This window comes from Callospermophilus lateralis, chromosome 14 (assembly GCF_048772815.1).
Source record: "Callospermophilus lateralis isolate mCalLat2 chromosome 14, mCalLat2.hap1, whole genome shotgun sequence".
Lineage (NCBI taxonomy): Eukaryota > Metazoa > Chordata > Mammalia > Rodentia > Sciuridae > Callospermophilus > Callospermophilus lateralis.
Window position 1 is genome coordinate 25,463,976 of NC_135318.1, and position 21,508 is coordinate 25,485,483.

At 38.1% G+C, this 21,508-nt stretch overlaps 1 protein-coding gene across 6 annotated transcripts in view; it reads left to right on the forward strand.

Moving 5' to 3' along the window:
* Ltbp1 (latent transforming growth factor beta binding protein 1) overlaps positions 1–21,508 on the forward strand; it is a 388,495-nt gene that overhangs the window by 356,796 nt on the left and 10,191 nt on the right. For all 6 annotated transcript variants that reach the window (XM_076833843.2, XM_076833845.2, XM_076833846.2 and 3 more), the window contains 5 exons: positions 1,330–1,506; positions 2,240–2,326; positions 4,294–4,422; positions 5,091–5,231; positions 6,460–6,630. In XM_076833843.2, the coding sequence (XP_076689958.1) occupies positions 1,330–1,506; positions 2,240–2,326; positions 4,294–4,422; positions 5,091–5,231; positions 6,460–6,630 (705 nt within the window). The remainder of the gene's footprint in view (positions 1–1,329; positions 1,507–2,239; positions 2,327–4,293; positions 4,423–5,090; positions 5,232–6,459; positions 6,631–21,508) is intronic.

The window sequence follows — 21,508 nt, forward strand, 5'->3', positions numbered from 1 at the left end:
GTTGGGCTCAAATACAAGTCCTCGTGTAGGCTAGGCAAATGCTCTACCACCAAGCTACCTCCCCAGCCCTCTGGTTGAATTTTAAGAACTTTTATTTTTAAAATGCTTTTACTATTTAATATTAATCACATTTCCACAGTCAACTTGGCCCTGCCAAAATAAATATATAGGAAACTATTGTAAAATACCTCATTAAATCTTTCCTAACATAATGATCTACCAACTTCAAAAGAAGGGTAACTAGGGGTTGACATTCAAGTCTCAGACTCATCTTCATTGGAAAATGTTTTCCCTTGTTCCCTGTAGTTTCTTTGGGTCTAAGAATCTGGAAACAATATAAAGTTCTGATGAAATCATCTCATTAGAATTAATCTAAGTAATTGTAATGACAGTAGTCAGCTTTTTATTTGATACAGCATAAAATGAAAACAAGTAATAAATTCTAATTGGATCAAAGGCATTCATTTGGACTCTATGGCATTTGGTAGAAAAGGAATTGGATTACTTTCAAGTCCAGTCACAAAATACGGATCAAAGACTTGTTCAAGGGTGTTGAGTCTGATAGAATTCAATCATTTGTATTATCTGAAAGTGGGTGGGTTTTGTTCTCATCTTTTTTTTTTTTTCTTTATCATTTTGTGTTTGTCCCAAGGAGACTGCATCTGTTAGAAGGCATTTTCTTCTAGGACACACACATGAAGTGGGACTAGAACCCAGACTTGGAATTCTGTGCTGAGGCTTAGCTGGCACTCATTATTTCATTCAAAGTCATATATTTGCAATAATTTAAGTGGCTAGGTTTTCAGTGATGAAAGATTATTTTATGGGCTCCAGGTTACTGCAGTATTTTCCTACTTCTGCTGTATACAGCCCAGAAAAGATTGGGGGCATGGTTGATTCAAATAGCCACCGAAGGCTTCAATATTATGTGTGGCCCCAGATCTCTGGTCAAGTGTTGGGGAACATTTTCATTGATTTAAGTAGGTGTTACAGCTCCATAAAGAATGGCCCTGTGTTTGGCAAGAAAGTAGAGATGGAAACTGTACTCACAGCCAAATTTACAAGAATAAAGTAATTGGTTAACGTCAAAGGAAATGGCTTCGACAGATTTACACTCTTGGGGTGTGTTAGAAATCCACCAAAATTTGGGATTGAAGTGCATTTTTATCCTGAAGTGGAAGAGCCTGACTCTGAGCGTGGAAAGCAGTTAAGGGGACTGCCATGAACATATCCTGTCACTCTTTCCCATGGCGGTTTCTGCCCTGTTGTGTCCTAGGTAGATCTGAGGTGTCCTCCCGATGGTCCTCTTACTTTCTCTCCTCTGTTTAGATTTAGATGTGGACCAGCCTACAGAAGAAAAGAAAGAATGCTACTATAACCTCAATGACGCCAGTCTCTGTGATAACGTGCTGGCCCCCAACGTCACCAAACAAGAATGCTGCTGTACATCAGGGGCCGGGTGGGGAGACAACTGTGAGATCTTCCCCTGCCCGGTCCTGGGGACTGGTAAGAAGCAGCCCAGGGTGACGTTTGCACTTGTGTTTTTACATGTGGTGTCCACGGGCCTGGGGAGGATTTCGTTTTGTTTCTTACTTTGAGGCCCTGGGATGACGTATTCACAGCCATAGTCGACTGGAGGGCAAGTTACCTTATGGTGACTGTAATTCAGGGCTAGAGCCACCACCCTCTTTCCACTTCAATATGAATTCTTCAACTTCTGTCTCTCACAGGGAGTGCTGAGACACTTGGGTGCTATCAGATGCTTTGGCAAAAAGATAATTGTTTTATTCCATTTTAAAATTAAGATCAACCTCTTTTGCCAGCCATGACACAGCATTATCCGTAAATAGAGCTTGGATATTTAAGCTAAAATTTTGCTTTATGGGCTTTTATTGATCCTTTAAAATACTAGACACCACAATAGTGCAAAAATAATAGTCATAGTGTCCAGTTAAACATGGGTAAATAAAACAAGGGGGAATTGAGAGCTTTAAAAAAAATGTTAGTAAATTTATAAATAATATAAGTATATAAATAATATGGAATAAGTCATTAGATTTATTTGTACCTAATCCAAAATAAAGGGGATTGTTCTGAATTTATTTGCCTAAATTGCTTAAAGATACTGAATCTGGGAAAGTAAAACTGATTTTAAAATCTGCCTGCAGGGAAGATGTTGATTCTTTGTTTTTATTTTTCGACTTATTTGCTTTTTGGTTTTTGTCTGTTTTAAATTCAGCTGAATTCACGGAAATGTGTCCTAGGGGGAAAGGTTTTGTCCCCGCTGGAGAATCCTCTTACGACATTGGTGGTGAGAACTACAAAGGTCAGAGTCAAGTGGCTGTGAATTTGCAACACCTGTCAGAAGTTCTAGTTAGAAGTGTGGCTTGGGTTACACAGAATGAGGGTTCTTTGGGGCCATGGAAACTAATTACAAAGCCCTTAATTCCACCACTGGAGGAAGGTTTCTGGTCTCTGATCAGAGCTGAGGCTTGGGAGTCAGAACACTCACGGCTATGTGACCATGGGAGGTCACTTCACCTTCTGAGTTGCTGTGTGCTCATCTGAGAGATAGAAATGAGGTTATAATGAGGATTAAGTGAGATAATGTGTGTAAACTACTACAAAATTCTGCATTGAGTTCATACTTAAATTTGTCCAGTTATCCTTGGGGTGTATTAGAAGTCATGTAAATTATGACCCTGTGAGTTGGGCCACTGGCGTATGTTTCTGTGGTCATCAACAGAGTCAAGGTTCGTGCCTTTTTAGAATTAACCCTTCTATTTCTAGGACCTTGTACTAAGGGCCACACATTCATAATGAGGAATGGAAAAGAAGAAAAAAAAAAGTAGATGTTTTAGGACTGGGGATGTAATTCCATAATGGAGGGAAGGCCCTGGGTTCAGTTCCCAGTATTGCAAAAAACAAAACAAAACCAAAAAGGAAGTTTTACACATTTAATGCTGCTATCATATAACTCTAAAGTAAATATGCAGCCTCTAAATTTTTGTGAATATTTTAATGGATGAATATTTCCTCATTAAATGCTTACTTTTGACATTTTCATGGTAGATATATTATAACCTTTTATACACAAAGTGATTGTTTTTCATTGTAGTTTAATATTTAAAACTACTAAGTGGGTGGAAAAGAGACTATAATACTATTTTTATTGTTCATCCATTTTTGGAAAACGAGTGTTTGAATAATATGGAATAATTCAGTAGCTGGATAAGAGATTCCATTTGTGTTTTTAAAATACATCTATGATGTAGTCCAATTGAATAACAAGACTTGGTCTGTAATATGTGTCAAATGGTTTTCAAGTTCACAATTATCACATACTATATTTTTACAGGGATGTAGTTAAATTTCACTTCATGTTATGGAACAGAACCCTAGTTCCACCATAAAGCCATCCTCTCTTATATAAAAATAAGTGCCTCCTCACCCTGCCTGAACAGTGCTGGAAGTGGGGGTTGGAAGAAGACTGGATTCAGATCCAGCCAGCCCTCTGCACTTGGCTTTGCCATTTTCCATGTGTGTGAATCTGAACAAGTCATCTATGGAGTCTCTGATTTTTGAAATGGATGCTAGCTGATATTAGCTGTGAAATGCTAGAACTGATGCTAACAAAAGCAGTAGATAACTTTTGAGCATCTGCCCATGCCTGAGTGTATACTGAGTCTGGCATGTGAATTATCTTATTTAATCCTTTCAATTTTAATCAAGGCAGTATACCCTTATTTTCAGTTTATCATTGTGTAAATTTAAGTGATGGCCAGGAGACCTTAATTCTATGGGGGAATGGGTCTGCCAACCCCTTTAGCAATTTATACTTTTGTTAGCTTATCTTTATGATCATGGAAGACTTTGATCAGGTTCCATCAAACTCTTGTTGACAGCTCTATGCATTTCAACTAGTGAATGGGCCAGAATATACATTCCTAGAAAGGCACATTTCTTAAAAGGTCTATTCTTTAGAAAATATTCTGGTAACACTATGGAATCCATAGATTATTTCATCAAACTTAAAGTAGTATCTCAGGTGCTGTATTACAAATATACATTCTCTGATATTGTTTTTGGGTCATTGTTCCACAGACAAACCATATCTGCTTACATTTCTGTATCTATCAATTATACCTAATTTTAAGAATTTGTATATTGTGGGTCTTTAAGATTCTTTGGAATGTAAATAATATAATATTTCATTTGAAGCTCAATATTAGTTTCTTCTTGTGGGAAGATTAAACTATCTCCTCTTTGGTATTTCTCAATTTTTCCCCATAGATGCCGATGAATGCCTACTTTTTGGACAGGAGATCTGTAAAAATGGTTTCTGTTTGAACACTCAGCCTGGTTATGAATGCTACTGTAAGCAAGGGACATACTATGATCCTGTCAAATTGCAGTGCTTTGGTAAGCTTTAAGAGGATATCGTATGGTGTGAAATATACAAATGGAAAAAATAAGTAATGCTATGTAGTAAAAGCAATTTCTTTGAATCTAAATCACATGTCAAAACAATGTTTCATGGGTCTCTTAAGCAAGATTTTTGAAATTTAAGAAAAAAAAAAACACCAACTATTTGAATGGATTTCAAACAGTTAATATTCAATGTGGAATTATAATTCCGGTCACTGGTATAACTGAAATGTCCTTTTAGTCTGTGGAGCCTCCTGCTTCATCACTCATACCAAGCAAGTGAAAGTTACTTTAAAATGCTGACACAGACTCTAATGCTTAAAGCAGAAAACCATATACACTAGGCAGAAAAGCATAGAAAAGGAAATAACTTTAAAAATATCATAAAAAGGCATTTTATCTTAAATTTCAAAATGTATCCTGTTCATAGATGTTTTCTTTCCATATTTAATACCAGTGATGGCGGCATCATTATTTTTGCAGTCAGTTCAACTTAATGTTTTTAGAGTCAGAGCCGTTCTCTTTTGGATGATGATTTGTAGTTAATTAAACTTGCGGCAGCCTTTGGAATCTGGACTAAATTTAGCTATGTGTTAACTTGAGTAAGTATATGAGGTACAACTGATTGCTGATTTGCTTTAGTAATTTTTTTTTCTCTTCAGATATGGATGAATGTCAAGATCCCAACAGTTGTATTGATGGCCAGTGTGTTAACACAGAAGGCTCTTATAACTGCTTTTGTACCCATCCAATGGTCCTGGATGCTTCAGAAAAAAGATGTATCCGACCAACAGAATCAAATGGTATGTTTGGATATGAGATGCAAACTTATGTCTAGATAAATACCATAAGGTTTGTGTTTTGACTAAAGTGTGAACTACTAAAAAATAGAAAAATTGATTTATTGAATATTTTGAAATAACTAAAGTGAGATTCTAAGAGAAATAATGAGATGCATATGATTGACATGTGAGAGATTTAATGTTTTGAACATACTCACCAACCGGGCAGCAGGATACAGAGCAGCACAGAGGAGAAGGCAGAGCTCTTCCAAGCCCGAGGTCATCCTACTTGACCTTCAGAGGCAGATGAGGAAGATGTGAGTTCAGGGAAGGCTAATCAGGGACATACTGTGTCAAATTTGAGAGCTTTGGTAAGCTTTAAGACGATATCATATGGTGTGCTGTGAAAATATACAGATGGAAAAAATAACGCTATGTAGTAAAAACAGTTTCTTTGAATCTAACCTGGAGGGAAAGACACAGATGAGGCTAGGTAGAAACAGAGGGTGGAGTTCTACAAAGTGGTAGAAAGCCCTGAAATCCATTGGTAGGAATCCCTGTTCATATCTGATGAAGTGACATGCCATTAATAATAGGCATAGCTGGGCTGGGGTTGTGGCTCAGCAGTAGAGCACTCAACTAGCACGTGCAGGGCCCTGGGTTCGATCCTCAGCACCACATAAAAATAAATAAGTAAAATAAAGGTATTGTGTCCAACTACAACTAAAAAACAAATCTTTAAAAAGAAAATAACAGGCATAGCTAATCAATCAATCACGATATTCAAGAGATTGCTTTGGGTGAAGCCAGTTGAAAGGTAGAAAGATTAGAATGAGGAGAATGTTCTCGTCCAGGGTGCTGGCAGATGAAATGAGTGACAAAGCATGAATCAAAAAAGAAGAAAAAATTAGAGAGAAATGGTAGGATCTGACAAAGGAGTAAATGTGAAAAAGTGAAGACTGGAGGAAGTCTCTCAAGGACAAGATAGTGGGTCACTTTATATGACAATGCAAGCTACGGAAGCAAGGATTTAGTTGGAACATGATGGGCAGTCTGAATTTTAGCTGGTGGAATGACACTCAATTGGAGATGACAGAGGTTTCATTGTGGAAAGACCAGGCTAGATTCAGACTTTTATTTGGAAGTCACTCTTAGACGTAGGAATGGAAACTTTGACGCTCACTGGCTTCCACCACAGTGTTGATGAAATAACAGTGCAATTGTCAAGGAACCATCGCCTCCCTTTTAGAACAAATAGAAGAAACCGATGTCTACCAAGATCTGTGCTGGGAACATCTGAGCGAAGAGTATGTGTGTAGCCGTCCTCTTGTAGGGAAGCAGACGACGTACACCGAGTGCTGCTGTCTGTATGGAGAGGCCTGGGGAATGCAGTGTGCGCTCTGCCCCATGAAGGATTCAGGTAAGCCCAGGTCCACTTTCTTTCTGCAAGAGACCTGCAGCAGGTTCTTCTCACCTCCTCTGGAGCCTGATGTTTCTCTTTTATGTCTTCACTCCTTGGGTCTTACTTTATCACAGGTGTGTATGTACATAGGATTGAATAAGTCTATGGCTTCGGGTTGGTTACCTGCATGCCAAACCCTGTCATGAATTTTTGAAACCATCATTTTATTTCCCAAAAGAATGATAAATGACCTGAAGAAACAAAACTTGGCCATTGGTGACATATGTCTGTATATTTCTTAATACTTCATTTATTTTCTATAATCCTCATTCCTAGCAGTTTCTACATATAGCAAAATATATTAGATCCTTCTAGGTCGAAGTCCAAAATTTAATGCCAGCCTGTATTGAGAAATACCTAACCTGACAATCCAAAGTCTGAAATGCTCCCAAAAGTTCAGATTTTAGAATTAGGGCTACTCAACTGGTGAGATTCTATGCAACTATCCCCAAATCTGAAAAACTCCAAAATCTGAAATACTTTTAATCCTAAGCATTTTGGATAAGAGATACTCAATCTGTATAAGAAAAGGATTAGAACAAAAAGGAAAGAAAGTAGAAGTAAATGAAAAATTATTTAAACAAATCTGCTTTCAAGTTTTAGATCTGCCATCAAATCTTTGGTCAAAAGGAAAAAATGAGACAGGCTAAGGCCCCAGCTTTGTCCCACCTCCTAAGTGTTGGAGGGTGGCTAGAGGGGCTTGTGCCAGGTTTCCTGGCTGGGCTGTTCAGTGTCTGTTGGGTTGTCCACCAATGGTTCATTTCCCTCTTTACCATTTCTCACTTAAAAGAAAGGCACTTGAACGTGTTTGGTGTATCATTTTGTGAAATTGATGTGTTAAAGCTAGAAAAACAATGTGTGGGTGTAAAATGAAGGGTTTTATAATGAGTACATTCTCAGGATAGTTAAAAGAAGAAGAATTTCTTGAAGAGAGAAAATGCATTAACTTTCAGTTAATTCAATTAGAATTTTTCTTTCAAGCTATTTATTAATTAACTTTCCGGCTTAGAAATAACTTAAAACCAATGTAGCATGAAAAAAGAAAATAATTTGAAATGCCACAAAAAGAAAATGAATACCAGAGGACAAAAAAAAATTAATAAATAAAGGCATAGATGGCAGCCAGCTATTGGCTCTGGAGCCAGATGAGCTGAATCTGAAATCTGCCACAGCTGCTGCATGCTCAGGGGAAAATAGCCTCACCCTGCGTAGCTCATTTGCAAGGCTGGGCCACCTACTTCTCCCTTGCTGGGTTGTTTGTAAAGGCTGGGAGGACTTGGGCAAAACAGGGTGTGGTTACTAGTGCTTCTGTTGTCTTGTGCCCAAGAGGCGGATGCCCTAGGAGATGAAAGTGAAATTAGTAGAGTGAGCACTTAAAGTTTGGGTCATTTTTTCACAATGTTCTAACACCTCAACTTTTTTTCCTTTGATCTTTATGCAATATTTTTTCATTTTAAAAATGATACATGCTTCTTTTTTATAATTTCTTTTTTTAATATTCATTTTTTTAGTTGTGGTTGGATACAATACCTTCATTTTATTTATTTATGTTTATGTGGTACTGAGGCTCCAGGGCCTCGCACATGCTAGGCCAGTAGTCTGCCGCTGAGCCACAACCCCAGCCCTAATACATGCTTCTTCTAAAGAATAAATAACCAAAGGTATTATGTTCCCTTCCACCTATCCCTTCACAGGTGAACTTCGTACCTTTAAGATGCTCATCCTTGAAAGCTGGGTTTTTATCCCCTTAGATTTTCCTATACATTGTTGTATATTTATATAAGTTATTATTATTTTATATAACAGAATATTGAAAACTGAAATCAATGTCACCAATCTACATTACACTTTGATTTTTGTTTTGCACTATCAGATGATCCCAATTTCAGCATCTCTGAAATTGGAGTCATCTGGTAACCAATGGCACCTGAAAATGGCCACAGGCCATCCTGTTACATGTTAACATCTGGTAGATGGGAGGACATTTACAATCTGGGGTATCTTAAAATGGGTGAAAGATGGTAACTCGAGGGGCTGTGCAGAATCTGTTGTATAGATGCCCTGTGGTTTATTTACCACATCTTGTGCTAGCCATTTGTGTAATTCCTCCCCAACCTTTCCCCACCCCAATCCTAATTTGCTGCTATAAATAATGCTGCAACGTGCCTCCACATAGGCACCTGCAGGAGTGCCTTAGGAAGAAAATCATTATAAATAAAGATACTGGGTCAAGAAGCATGTATGCTTTCAATTTATTTCCTGAAAATATTGTAAAAGTTCACACTTACATTGGCAGTATTCAGAAATGCCTCCTTCTTAATTTGCTTCTATCAGTATCTTTAAATTTTGTTGTTCATGCTGGGGACTGAACCCAGGGCCTCATGCTTGCTCAGCACAAACACTTATCACTGTGCTATGCCCCTAACCCCTTTAAAATGGTTTCTATCGGATGGGTGCAAAGGTAGTCTAGGAAATTTGAACGTATTTTTTCATGTTTATAGTTGATTTGTCTTTCTCAGTGAATTATTCATCATATTCTTTGTCCTTTTTTTGCTGAATTCTATGTCTTTTAAAAATTTATTTATAAGTTTTTTGTACATATTTTGTTTATAGCCCTGACATTTGGGTGACAGTATGCTTTTGGTTATGGGAACTCCTTTATGAAAAAGTTTGCATATATTTACATTTTATTCTGTCTCTAACCTAGTCCTATGATATAAATATTTAAATATTAAAATTTTAGTGCCTGTGTCTTTGATTAGGCAGTTCCTTTGATAATCAAATTTAATTGACTGAGTTTTAAAAAAAAAACAAATATTCAACTAGGTGTCTCTGATCAAATGCATTTTTAAATGTAATTAAAATCTAAAGATAGTACAGTTTCCTAGTAGCATCAGAATATAGCTAGGGAATCAAGAAATGAATTTCAGAATTCTAAACATGAATTCTATTTTAAATATGAAATCTCTTCTAAGATGGATTTTAGAATGGTGCATCAATTATTGTCAATGGAGGTTTTAAGAAACACATTTTTAATTGCAAATTCGAATGAATGAATGTGAAGAAATGTATACTGTATCATACTTTAGGTTCCAGGGAACACATTGGAAACCACTGTTCTACATGTATCAGTTGGAGTAAAGGAATTTGTTAGGCAGCCCAGAAAGCACATTTATTTTATAAGACCAGAATTATGGTGCTAGAACTAAAATCAGGAAGAGTGTATCTGAGAGAAGTCCATGCCCAAGTGGAACAGGTTTTCTGAAGGTCTGATGAAGAGTTGGCATTCCGTTGGTTAAACCTGATCTTCCAGTCACAAGTACACTAAACGCCTTCTGTTGGACACATTTCTCTGCAGTACTATAGCTGAGAAGAACCAGGGCATGGGCTCTGGAACCAGATTGCCTGGCCCCGAATCCTGGCTTGGCAGCTTCTTTATGTGCATGACCTTGCTATCTCGTCTGTCTGTGCCTCAGTTTCCTCATGTGAAAATAACATCACCTACCTCATAGGGTTGTTTTGATAATTAAATACTGTGATAGTAAAGTAGTAAAATAAACATGAAATAGTGCTCAATATATGATAAGACTTCAGAAAATATAAACAGTTATTACTACTATTGCTAGGTGTCTCTGATCCAATGCATTTTCAAATGTAACTGAAATCTAAGGTGCTATGATTAGGTCATAGCACCTGTATATGAACTGAGGATTGACAAATGCATAAATAATTTTTCTCAAAATAAGTCTCTCTTCTAAACCACTGATTCATAACATTAATGAGTAGGTCAGTTATCTGGGGATTGTATCAAAAATCAGATTGCAGTTCATTGTAGAGGTCGAGGGTGCAGGATTCTGCATTTCTATCTAAAAGTTCCAAGCATCAAACTGCTGCTGGTAGTCCTTAGACTACACTAACAAGGCTCCAAAGACATTGAACAGCACCTGACTTTTTGTTAAAGCCGACTTTAATGCTGATAGTTATTACTTGTTGAGAGGAAGCAAAGAATGTGTGGATTTTGAAACTAACTCGTATGCTCATAATTCCTGTCTTTGTGTCTTTTAAGCATGCTGTTTCTAGATGTCTTGATATTGTGATGGACCAGGTTATCTGTTTGTTAACCTTAACACTGGACTAATCCCACCCTGCTAGACACTGAACTTTGCAGTTTCTTAGGAAGCAGCACTGCTTTGGGGAACAATTAGTTACTGATTGAAACAGTGCTGGTGGAATTTGAAGAATAAATCGTACCACTTGTCGTCAGGTTTGAGCATTAAAGTGCGGTGTAAAGTAAAGCTTTGGCTCTGGAGCTGGCTTTCACACTTCGGGTCCAATAGGTCACGGGCATTAATTCTTGCTAAAGCCTCAGCCATATCCGAGAATAGTGGTAGGTGGAGGAGGCAGGAGCGGCTAGCTCCCTCAGTGGCGTTTTCTGAAGTTAGATGGCATCTCGTGGGTTGGTGCTACATGCTGGGGAAATGAGTGGAGGGTGATGGATTGTGTTGGGGTAACTGTACATGAGGACAATTGCCTGATTATGTAATTCAGTACATTTCTGGAATCACTTGAGATTTCATTTCAGTCCTTAGCTAAAGTCACCAAGGTCCAACAGCAGGCTATAATTGGAGAAAGTTCAAGGTTATTTGTGGTGGTGGTCAGTTTTGCACAGTGGTCATGGATGGCAGTCTCCCCTCCCACTTCTAGAACTCTGGAAACTTCTCTTGTTCTATTCCTGCCCCTGCTTCTACTTCCTCTCCTCTCCTCTGATCCTTCCCACTCTTAAAATTATTTTGGTAACTGAACTTCATTGGAAAGATCCTCAGATTTGATCTCTTTATCATACTGTCATGCGAGTCTCTTAAAAAAAAAGCTATTAGGAAAACAAACTCAAGAAAAACAAGTCAATTACTCATATCATAAATGAGAGAGGGTGGTAATTGATCTTTCCTGGAATTTTTAGTACCATGCTAGAAGGAAATCATACAATTATTGGAACTTTGAGATCTTGGTGGATATGGAATTTATTGGAGTATGAATTTCCTGTGGCTTGGGTTTTTTGGGTCTCAGCTATAAAATAACATACATATAGTACTGTGCCAGGCACTGTTTAAAATACTTTCCACCTTTTGAGATATTTAATTCTTCAAGCCACCTTAAGTATATAGTTATGTCCTATTTCTGGAAGAGGATCTGAGTCACAGAAAGATTAGGGTAACTGCCATAATCAAATATCATGAAGTGACAGTCAAATCCAGGCATCCTGGATCTAGAATCTGTGTTCTTGCCACTTCAGTGTTATCTGAGTCCCTTTTGCCCCAAGGCCTGGAGATACATCTTAAATAAATAGTGTACTTTAGGATATAAAAGTAACAAAGTGCACTACACCCTCAAAGGTCCTTAATAGTTCATTATGATGATGAGTCATCCTCAAAACTGGGTTGATGTCTTGTCATGAGAACTGTCTTCATAAAAACTCTGTTTCAGAGTAAAAATTTCATCTACCTGAACATTTTTTTTTTAGCAATTCTTTTCCTATTGGCTACTAGCTTGCGTCCAGGGGAATAATTTTACAATGGACATGCAGTTAAATATGTCACACAGTGTCATAATCAGTCCTTCTTGGTGTTGCTGCCATATTGTTGCTGGGTGGGGAGAGTACAGATATTTCCCTGTGTGTGTCTGTGGGTTCACCTGAGGGGAGGGATGGGGAATGGATGTGCTTTCTACATATTATAAAGACACATTGAAAAATTTTTAAAAATTAACGTGAAGAAATAGAGATTTAAAAATTTTTTCATGTTGTGTGAAAAACCACCATTTTAGTTATAACAGTGAACATAGCAAAACCAGAGTTGATGTGTCATCAAGTCTGTATCTCTGAACATGTTGGTGGGCATAATAGAGAATATATGTTCAGTCAACTAATGAATTAAAGCAAGTCAGTAATTCTTGATAAATCAAAATGATGGTGATGCTTATCATTTTTTAAATGAATTTTTAATGTTTTTTTATTGGCACTCTTAAAAGTATAAACTTAGAATTTCTGGAAAACATACCTGTGAATTACAAGATATATAAGGTATCTCACAGAAATAAAAATCTTTTGATCAACAAATGAAAGAAAATTTAGGTACATGAGCTTTCTTGATAGGGCCTCTACTGTGGTGAGAGTGCCACCTATTGGTAGTATGATATACTACAGTACGGGTGTCCACCTCTGAAGCACTTGGTGTGGCTGTTCCTGGGGATTGAACCCAGGTCCCTGCATATGCTAGGCAAGCATGCTGCTTCTGTACTACATCATCAGTCCTTCTGAAATGCTCTTGGTGAAAGAGTTCAGGTATAGAAAGGTGATATTGGTGTTTTTTTTTTTTAATGTTCCAAAGGAGACAGAAATGGCACAAAAGAAATTGAAAACTCTTACAAATTTTAAAGAAACACTAATGCTGATTGCAAGGACAACATATGAAGATATGTATAGACACATCTAATTTAAAAATTCCAGTTCTGGCAATTCATCCTATAGATGTACTTGAATGGTAGGAAGAAAAATATACTTACAGCTTAATAAGGAAAAATTGGAATCAATTCTGTCACTTGGGAATTGGTACATAAGTTATTGTGCATCTGTGCAGTGTAAAAACTATGCAATCATTTTTAAAATGAGACTTATCTATAGAACCTAATGTAGAATGATTTCTATTTCACATTTAGAAAGGCATAAAACATATACTTAGTAAACCGTCCCTTACATAAAAAATAGAAAGGAAGAACATATTTAGCTAGGTGACTTTATCAGTTGATCCCCTTTTTACTATTTGAGTTCTTTTTTGCAATGTGAATGTTTATGCATTCAGAACAGTTTCTTAAATGCTAAAGCTACAAGCACTAGAATGATATAGGAAAAAGGTCACGAGCTCTGGGGAAGATGTTGAAGGACATGGCTTCCACTTCCTATGTGGTAACCCTAATGTGCTATCCGGAATAAAGGGCTCTCAGCACCTTGTTTTCCTCAAGATGTAAATTAAGAGAAAATTCTAACTAGGATTTGAAACCCGAGGGCAGGGATTATGTGTAGTTTGTCATTGCTGTATCCCCATGTTAATGTTGAAGGAATAATTTTTGAAAAAATGGATTTTTATTTAGTGCCTGTGAAATAGAAGAAAAAAAGCACAAAGCTGTGCTGTAGATGTACATTTAGTGGGGATCTATTAAAGAAAGCTATGTCAGAATTTCTAACTTCCTTCTGTTTAGGTGGGCTATTCTATAAGGGAATGAAAGGTACTTGTAAGAATTATTCCTACTTCTTGTTTTCCTAAGAAAAATTATTACTGCATGTAAGTTATGCACATCTTACATTTTACAAGAAGAGATAAATTATCTGAATTGAACTCTCAATTATTTATAATTTGCCTGTTTTTGGTTTTAAGTTATTTATATATTCCTTCATCTTATTATTTATTGAACACCTCCTATATATTAGGCAAAGAAGTCTGAACACCTGTACAGTTTGTATCTAATGGAATGGAAAAGGAAATTTAGAATTAGGATATTTTTATTCCTACATACTATGTCATTAAAATGTACAAATGTCACCCTTATTTAATAAATTTACCGTTTGCTATCACAAAATTTTGGAATACATTCTAATAGCTAATCTAGCCCAATATGTCCATAAAGTTTTGAAAAAATGAAAAGAATTTGGAATCTGCATTAAAACAATTGGGGTAGTGATTTCCTTCATAGCCATACATGGCTCTTAATGTTCCCAAAGATCTAAATGTAAGAAGTTTCATAATACCCTTAGAGGTGTGAAGGAAGACAGGGATTTGACTCTCAGACTGAACTTGAAAAAATATTATAACTGGGCAATAGTTGCAAAAGACCTCTCAGCTGTCATGATTTAAAGGCTTTTCCAAGAAATATGTTTCCAAAGAATGTTAATAACTTTGGAACATCCTACATGTGAGACACAGCAAATGGTCACCGCCTCTGGGTCAGGCGGTCCAGGGATGTTGTGCTTTTGGCACGGGTCTGCCCATTGCACTGGACAAGCTACTTCAGTCTCCTTTATCCAAAATTGAGACCTCTTTGTAAGGTTATAATAATTCATACTGTCTTAGTATGAAAGTATTTATTATTTTGATCAGAGATCCTGAGCATTATGATTCAAAAAAAAAGTGTAGCTATTAAATCAATTGTAATGGAAAATTAAACTAGAAGGATATAGAAGTCCTCCTGAATGGAGCGGCTAACGTGTCTGCGGACATAATGTAAACACACTGTGCCCACTGGGTGTATTCTCAACAGGCAAATGGTCTTAGATGCCATATGGAATGGCCAATAAGCAATTTATATTGTTCCTCATTTAAAAATATTATTTAGAAAGCTTCCTTTTGCCCCTCCCAATGGAAAAGTGCAAATACTTTTCCTTCTATAAAGGGATTGTTGCAAAATCAAATTCAGTCATGAATTATGCACATACAGCTCTTTGCTGTAATGTGATGATTGTTAGTTCTCCTTTGTAAAGTAGCATTATCCACACCTGCTGCGGGGGGGGGGGGGGTCGCTTGAGGGTTAATTGTGATGATGCAGGTGGGAGGCTGGCGCACAGTAAATAATACTTCATAGGTGTTAGTGATTATGATCAAAGCCTGTTCCAGGAAATACGTTGCACAGATGCTTATTTCACAGGGCTACCTGGTTATGCAGCGCTAGAAGTCTTTTTGAAAGGAAACAAGAAACAAAAACGATGTACAATGCAAGGGATTCAGGACTAGCTCAGATTAGAATCACACTGCAGACTTGTAGGAGAGCTCCATGTGTGTCCTGCAGGCTCCTGAATTACCAGTTGACGGTGATGTCTGAGTGAGGCTTATGCAACCATTTACTGTTGGATTTTGAAAGAACATTTGACACATCCAATTTATAAATGTTAAAACCCAGATTTTAAGAAATTAATATACCCATTTTTATCATCCTAAAGTCCACTTTCTATGAAATAGATTTTTATGCTTTCATTATTTATGTCTCAGAGAAGAGATTAAACTTGTTTTTTTAGACATAACTTCTGACAATTTCACGAAGACTTTGGTCTTCACTTACACATTTTATGCATTTGATCTTAAGTACTTTATTTGGCTGAAAAGGGCAGCCCACAATCTTAGTAAGCACTTTCTTCTTAAATATTTAAGCAGCTCTTATAAATCTGGTAAATCAAACTTAATTACAACAAATTGAATCACCTAATAAATTTAAATCAAATTCCCTTAATTCCTATTCAATGCATATCCTAACTCTAAAATCAATTATATTTCAAAGTGAAGTCACAAAGCCTGTCTGATTCTTTTATAGGATTCTCTTAGAAACAATAGATACTCATACTAATAAGGAAGAAATGAAACCAAAAACCTTGCTGTTAAAGTTTTAACAGAAAAATGTCAGTATTGTCAGATTAATTTGCTCCATTATTTTTGTAGCAGAATTACCACGTTTGGCCAGCTGAGGTTACCGGGTGGAGAAATTCAAAACTGATTGAGTCAGTCAACAGAGAATTAAAATCAGGATGTGGGACCTCCAGACTCACAGTGTGAGTCTACTCAGCCATATGTGAGACATAGAATGTGTTCTTACCATTCCCATGGTAACAGGGGACCCCCAAGTTGTTTCCATGTATGATATATATTTTGTGTGTGTGTGTGTGTGTGTGTGTGTGTGTGTTTGGTTATGGTTTAGATCTGGAGCAGTCATGTTCAGAGGTGGGGCTTTGGGGAAGTAATTAGATCAGGAGGGCTCTGACCTCATCAGGGGATTAACTCATTGAGGGACTCATATCTGATGGCATTATTGAAAGGTGCCTACAAACTGTAGGCAGTGGAACCTAGGAGGAGGAAGTAGGTCAAGGGGAGGTGGGCACTTGCCTGGGAGGATTGATCCTGCTCCTCCCCACACGCAAACAACCCCCTACCCTCCTCTTCCTGGGTGCCTTAAGCTGGGTAACGTTCCTCTGCCATGTCCTTCAGCCATGATGGGCCTAACCTCAGGCCCAAAATAGTGGAGCTGATCATGGACTGAAACCTCTGGAACCGTGAGCCAAAACGAATCTTTCTTCCTTTAAGTTGTTCATGTCCTGTATTTTGGTCAAATCAACAAAAAGCTGACTAACACAATTCTCAAGGTAATAAAAGGTCAGGAAAAATAAAGCCTTTTATCCAATTCCCTTGAGAATCAGATCTATTCTCTTAAAAGGAGGGGCTCATCCCACTGGGCCTCCCTACCACGCTGATGGATCCCAGCCAGACAGGGATTACGTGGCGCTTCAGAGCCTCTGTTCCTACACTGGGAAAAAAGATACTGGACTTGTCGAAGGGGTAAGGCAAAGGGGAACAAATAGCAGAGGAGGCAAGTACAAAGATGGGACGGAGTGAACTTGAAAAATACAAGAAATAAAGCTAAAACATGGATGTATTTTTTTTAAAAACCTGTGTTTTGGCAGGTGCAATGGATAAGGAAAGAAGTCACATTCTGATTGTGATCATACGGCAGTCATTGATTAGAGGTATATTAGGAGAAAAATAAACATAGTTTGCCTCAGAGTCAGGAGAGTGGAAAAAACAAGCCCTGGTAAAGGGAAAACATACTCCTTCACTTCTTGTTAAATTAGTGAGGACAAAACTCTGCACCAGTGTCATGGAGTGAGTTGCAGTTCCCAAACCCCAGTTCCCTGGAGTATGGGTGAGTCAGTGAGCACGTGGAACACCAGTGAGGGAGGACCAGTGGGGATTGGTAGACAGCAGGCTACATACAGCATGAACTCCATGTTGAAAAGTGGTTGAAGCCGATTGTCCCAATGTCCTCAACAACAGTCACCAGAGCAGTCCAATGAGAGGGGGGTTTGATGAACAGATTATAATTGGCGCCATGAGCACTTCTGAAATTTTAATATTTGTACAGCTTGGATTCAGGAGTGTCTCTTTGATTCCTATTTATTTTCCAAGAGCCATGCTGCATGGAGGTGCTGGGGAAGTATTTGGCGACACTACCATATAAAATATCTGGATTCGAAAATAAATTTCAGTATGTTACAGTCTCGCTGATGGCCTATTAGAATCCAATTTTGAGCCAAAATGGAGAAATAAAGGAATGCATGTAAAGTAATGTGATTAAAAAAAAAAAAACACTTTTAATTATCTCAAAAGTAGCAACAGCTTCTACTCTTTCTCCTTTGAAATCAGGCAGTATGAATAGGCATTTGGTGTTTTAGAAATGCCCTTTCAGTATCATCTTATACTAAATGATTTGTTCTGTAGTGAATTTTATTTTCACATATGTTAAATACAATTTCCTGGGGGTTTTTCCTCTTGGATAAGAGGGATAGTTGAAGTATACCCTAAGATGAACGATGAAGAGTGGAATAAGAGAGGATACCTCTGTGCATGCTTGTTTATTAAAGTCTGTTCCCTGATTTTTTTTAACTCAAATAATGTGTATTGATTTTGACCTCTTTTTAGCCTTTTATAAGACAACTATGGATAGAACAAAGCTGCTGGCTACTGGCTTTTAAATGCTGATCTCAGGGCCAGAGCAGGCAAGCCTGGCAGAGTATGGTGAGGGAAAGTTTATCTACTCTCTCTTCGGATAGATTGTGCCCTGGTTGATTGAGAGAAAAGCATGTACAAAGTGCTTAGAAAGCAACCAGGTCCTTGAATTTGCACAAATTTGCGGGGAGTAGAGGCTAGGAAGGTCATGGTTTTGCTTAGCATCAGTAGCCAATTCCTTAAGAAAGAAGCAAATTACAAAAAGAGTAGCTCATTGGGAGGATTCCTGATACAATGAAGCCTTCCTTTGTGCTTCCTTCTGAACTTCAAGTCTCAGCGACAGGCAGAGCTCTCATGCACAATTGTGCTGGTTGCACACTGCTCAACTCCAGAAGATAACATTCATGGTAACCTCTGAGCCCCTACCAAGGATAGCCAAAGAAATCACTGCCAGAAGTAGAAGCTACTAGGACTGTAAACAGATCCAGGGGGAAGAGGAGAGTCATCTCAGGTTAAGGTGAATAGCAATGTATTTTTTAAAAAATCATAAAAGAAAATCAGAGATCTTAAAATAGTTCCAGTTTTCTACTTAGCAGCAATATCTTATTTCTTATAAGTGAATGAAAAACAAGTTCATGAATAATCTTATGTACTCTGTTTAGAGTTATTTTAATGTTACAGTAATTACCCAAAACTTGCTTTTCCAATAATGGTTATAGATGTCGAGAAATATCTTCATCTTTTCAAAACCTTGAGAGCTATATTTGATATTAATTTGATTTCTCTTCTGTAAAACTTTGAAAAATAAGCAATGTTAAAATATACTTTAAAACATAATTGTCTTTATCCTCATGTTTTAATAATTTATTATTTTTAGTTAATGACTTGACCTTTGGAATACCATTAAGTGTCTCTAATTCTCAGTTTCTTTGAAGCAGAGAGGGAACCTGAGTTAGCCTGTGCCTACTTCCTTTGGTTTGTTCAATTCCATGTCAATCAATTACTCTGAAAACCTCCAGATGGGCAGCACTTGGCGGGTAACAGGGCCATCTAGTGTTGATTATCTCATATTGCAGCTGCAAGTTTCAAGGACATCCCGTGGTTTTCCCATCCTAATGGTGAGAGTGTTTTCTGTTTGTAATCATAGGATGTGCAAGTTTAGGAGGGACCTGGGGGATTTTCTAGTCTTGTTTTTTCACCTTATTGTTTAAAGGCAGGATCAATATATAAAAAACACATTTTCCCCTGTGTTTTTTGTTTTTCTAGATTTTTTTTTTTAATGGTAGAAAAACTCACATAACCTAAAGCATCCTAAGGTTTTATTTTAAGCACATGCCCAGTTTCTGTTTTTAAGTAATTCTTAGTTAATGAAGAAAAAATGAAATATACTCCTGATGGATAATAACTCCTCGTTGACTTCTTAGATTGTCACTTCAAAGTGATATTCAAAGACCAGGAAAGGGGTGGAACTGGTTTGCCTGTCCTGACAGTTGCTGAAAGAGGAAGTAGGTTGGAAGTTTTAAATCCAGGTTTTAGAACACAAAAGGAGCCTCCATTGGGGGATTTGTGCCCAACAAATCTCTGTGTCAGCCCGGCTCACTAAATAGCCATCTTTTGGACAACGCAGGAAGTGGCTAGACTCAAAGGGTAACATCAGGCGGAGGCTGGGGTGGGCAGAACTTGGCTGGTGTATGGCCACGAGTTTCCTTAGAGCATTAGCATTTCAGGAGTCCCACAGAATATAAACCCTGCCAAAAACTTTAGACTTCATTACTTCCCTGTCCTCGACAAGTACAATTTAATTGAACATTAAGCAATTTGATCTCTTTCACCTAATAAATCGAGCAAATTCAATAAACATAAATCCTGCTAATGACAGAGCTGACCCTGGTGGAGCTGAGCTCATCAGCATCATGGTTATGACTCTCCCTGGAATTTTACTCACAAATGCTTATTGTCGAATGAAGTACTTACCTGATGCTTCGGGTCTGGGGAGCGCATTTTAATAATTTTCCTAGGGTGTCAGAAGGGCAGTTGTGGAATAGGAAGAACATGGTTTGGCAGAGAGACCACTTGAGGTTCGAATTCTTTACCTGACCTTGGGTAAGTAAAGTTATAAACCTTGGTTTTCTTATGGGAAACAAAAGGAGCTAATTACAGTTATTTCTTGGGTTGTTCTGAGATTTAAATGAAACTGTATACAGAAGGGCATAATGCCTGGCACAGAGGAGCTTAACAGCGCACGCTAGCTAGCTTTCCTTTGTTCAGGGACCTGCAGGAGCCAGTATTGCCTGGTACTTCAGTTTTCCTGATGCTTTCTTATCTGTTACATATGCCTGGGACACACACCCCCATGCACACACACACATATCTCTCTCTCTCCCCTTCCTCTCTTGCTCTCTCTCTTGCTCACTCTCTCTCTCTCACACACACACCTTTTCTCTGCTTCTTCATCTGGCACTCACCTCTGAGGTGAAGTTCCCCCAGCTCTTCCAAGCCAACTTCACTCATTAAAACTTCTGTGGTTCAGACAGGTGTTGCCCCATGCCTTAGTTTGCCGTTGCTATATCTGTCCCCTCCCCGCAACCTGACCCTGTTCATACTCTTCTCAGCCTCTGGTCGTATGAATGAATGAAGGAGCCCACTCTGTAAGTCCCTGACTGAACAGTGAGTGATCACCTTTCATACAGCTGAAGCAGAGTACCATGATCCTGTCCAGTAGATGGAGGGACTAACTCGTGAAGAAACATATTCAGAACAAGGAAATAGGAAGTAGAGAATTTGAGACTAGCACCCAAGTCTTTTTGGGGGGTGTAAGGAAGGGTTACCAGGGATTGAACTCAGTGGCATCTGACCACTGAGCCACATCCCCAGACCTATTTCATATTTGTATTTAGAGGCAGGGTCTCACTGATATACTTAGTGCCTTGATTTTGCTGAGGCTGGCTTTGATAATGTGATCCTCCTGCCTCAGCCTCCAGAGCCACTGGGATAATAGGCATGCACCACTATGCCTGGCTAGCACCCAAGTCTTTTGACCACAGTTCTTTTCTCTCTTTAGAGTATCCAATCCTCTGTCTGTTGTAACTCCGCACATTTTAATTTGGGGGAAGCAGGGTCCCTTCCTATTCTGCAGGGACTAAGGGTAAGAGTTAATTCTCTGAAAAAGAGTAGAAGGAGTGACACCCAGGCAGATGTTCAATTCCACAGTGTCATTTCAGTACCAGCAGAAGCGCCTCTGTCACCTTCCTTGACTGTACCAGATGAAATATTCTGTAACTGGTCAACTTTTGAAAATT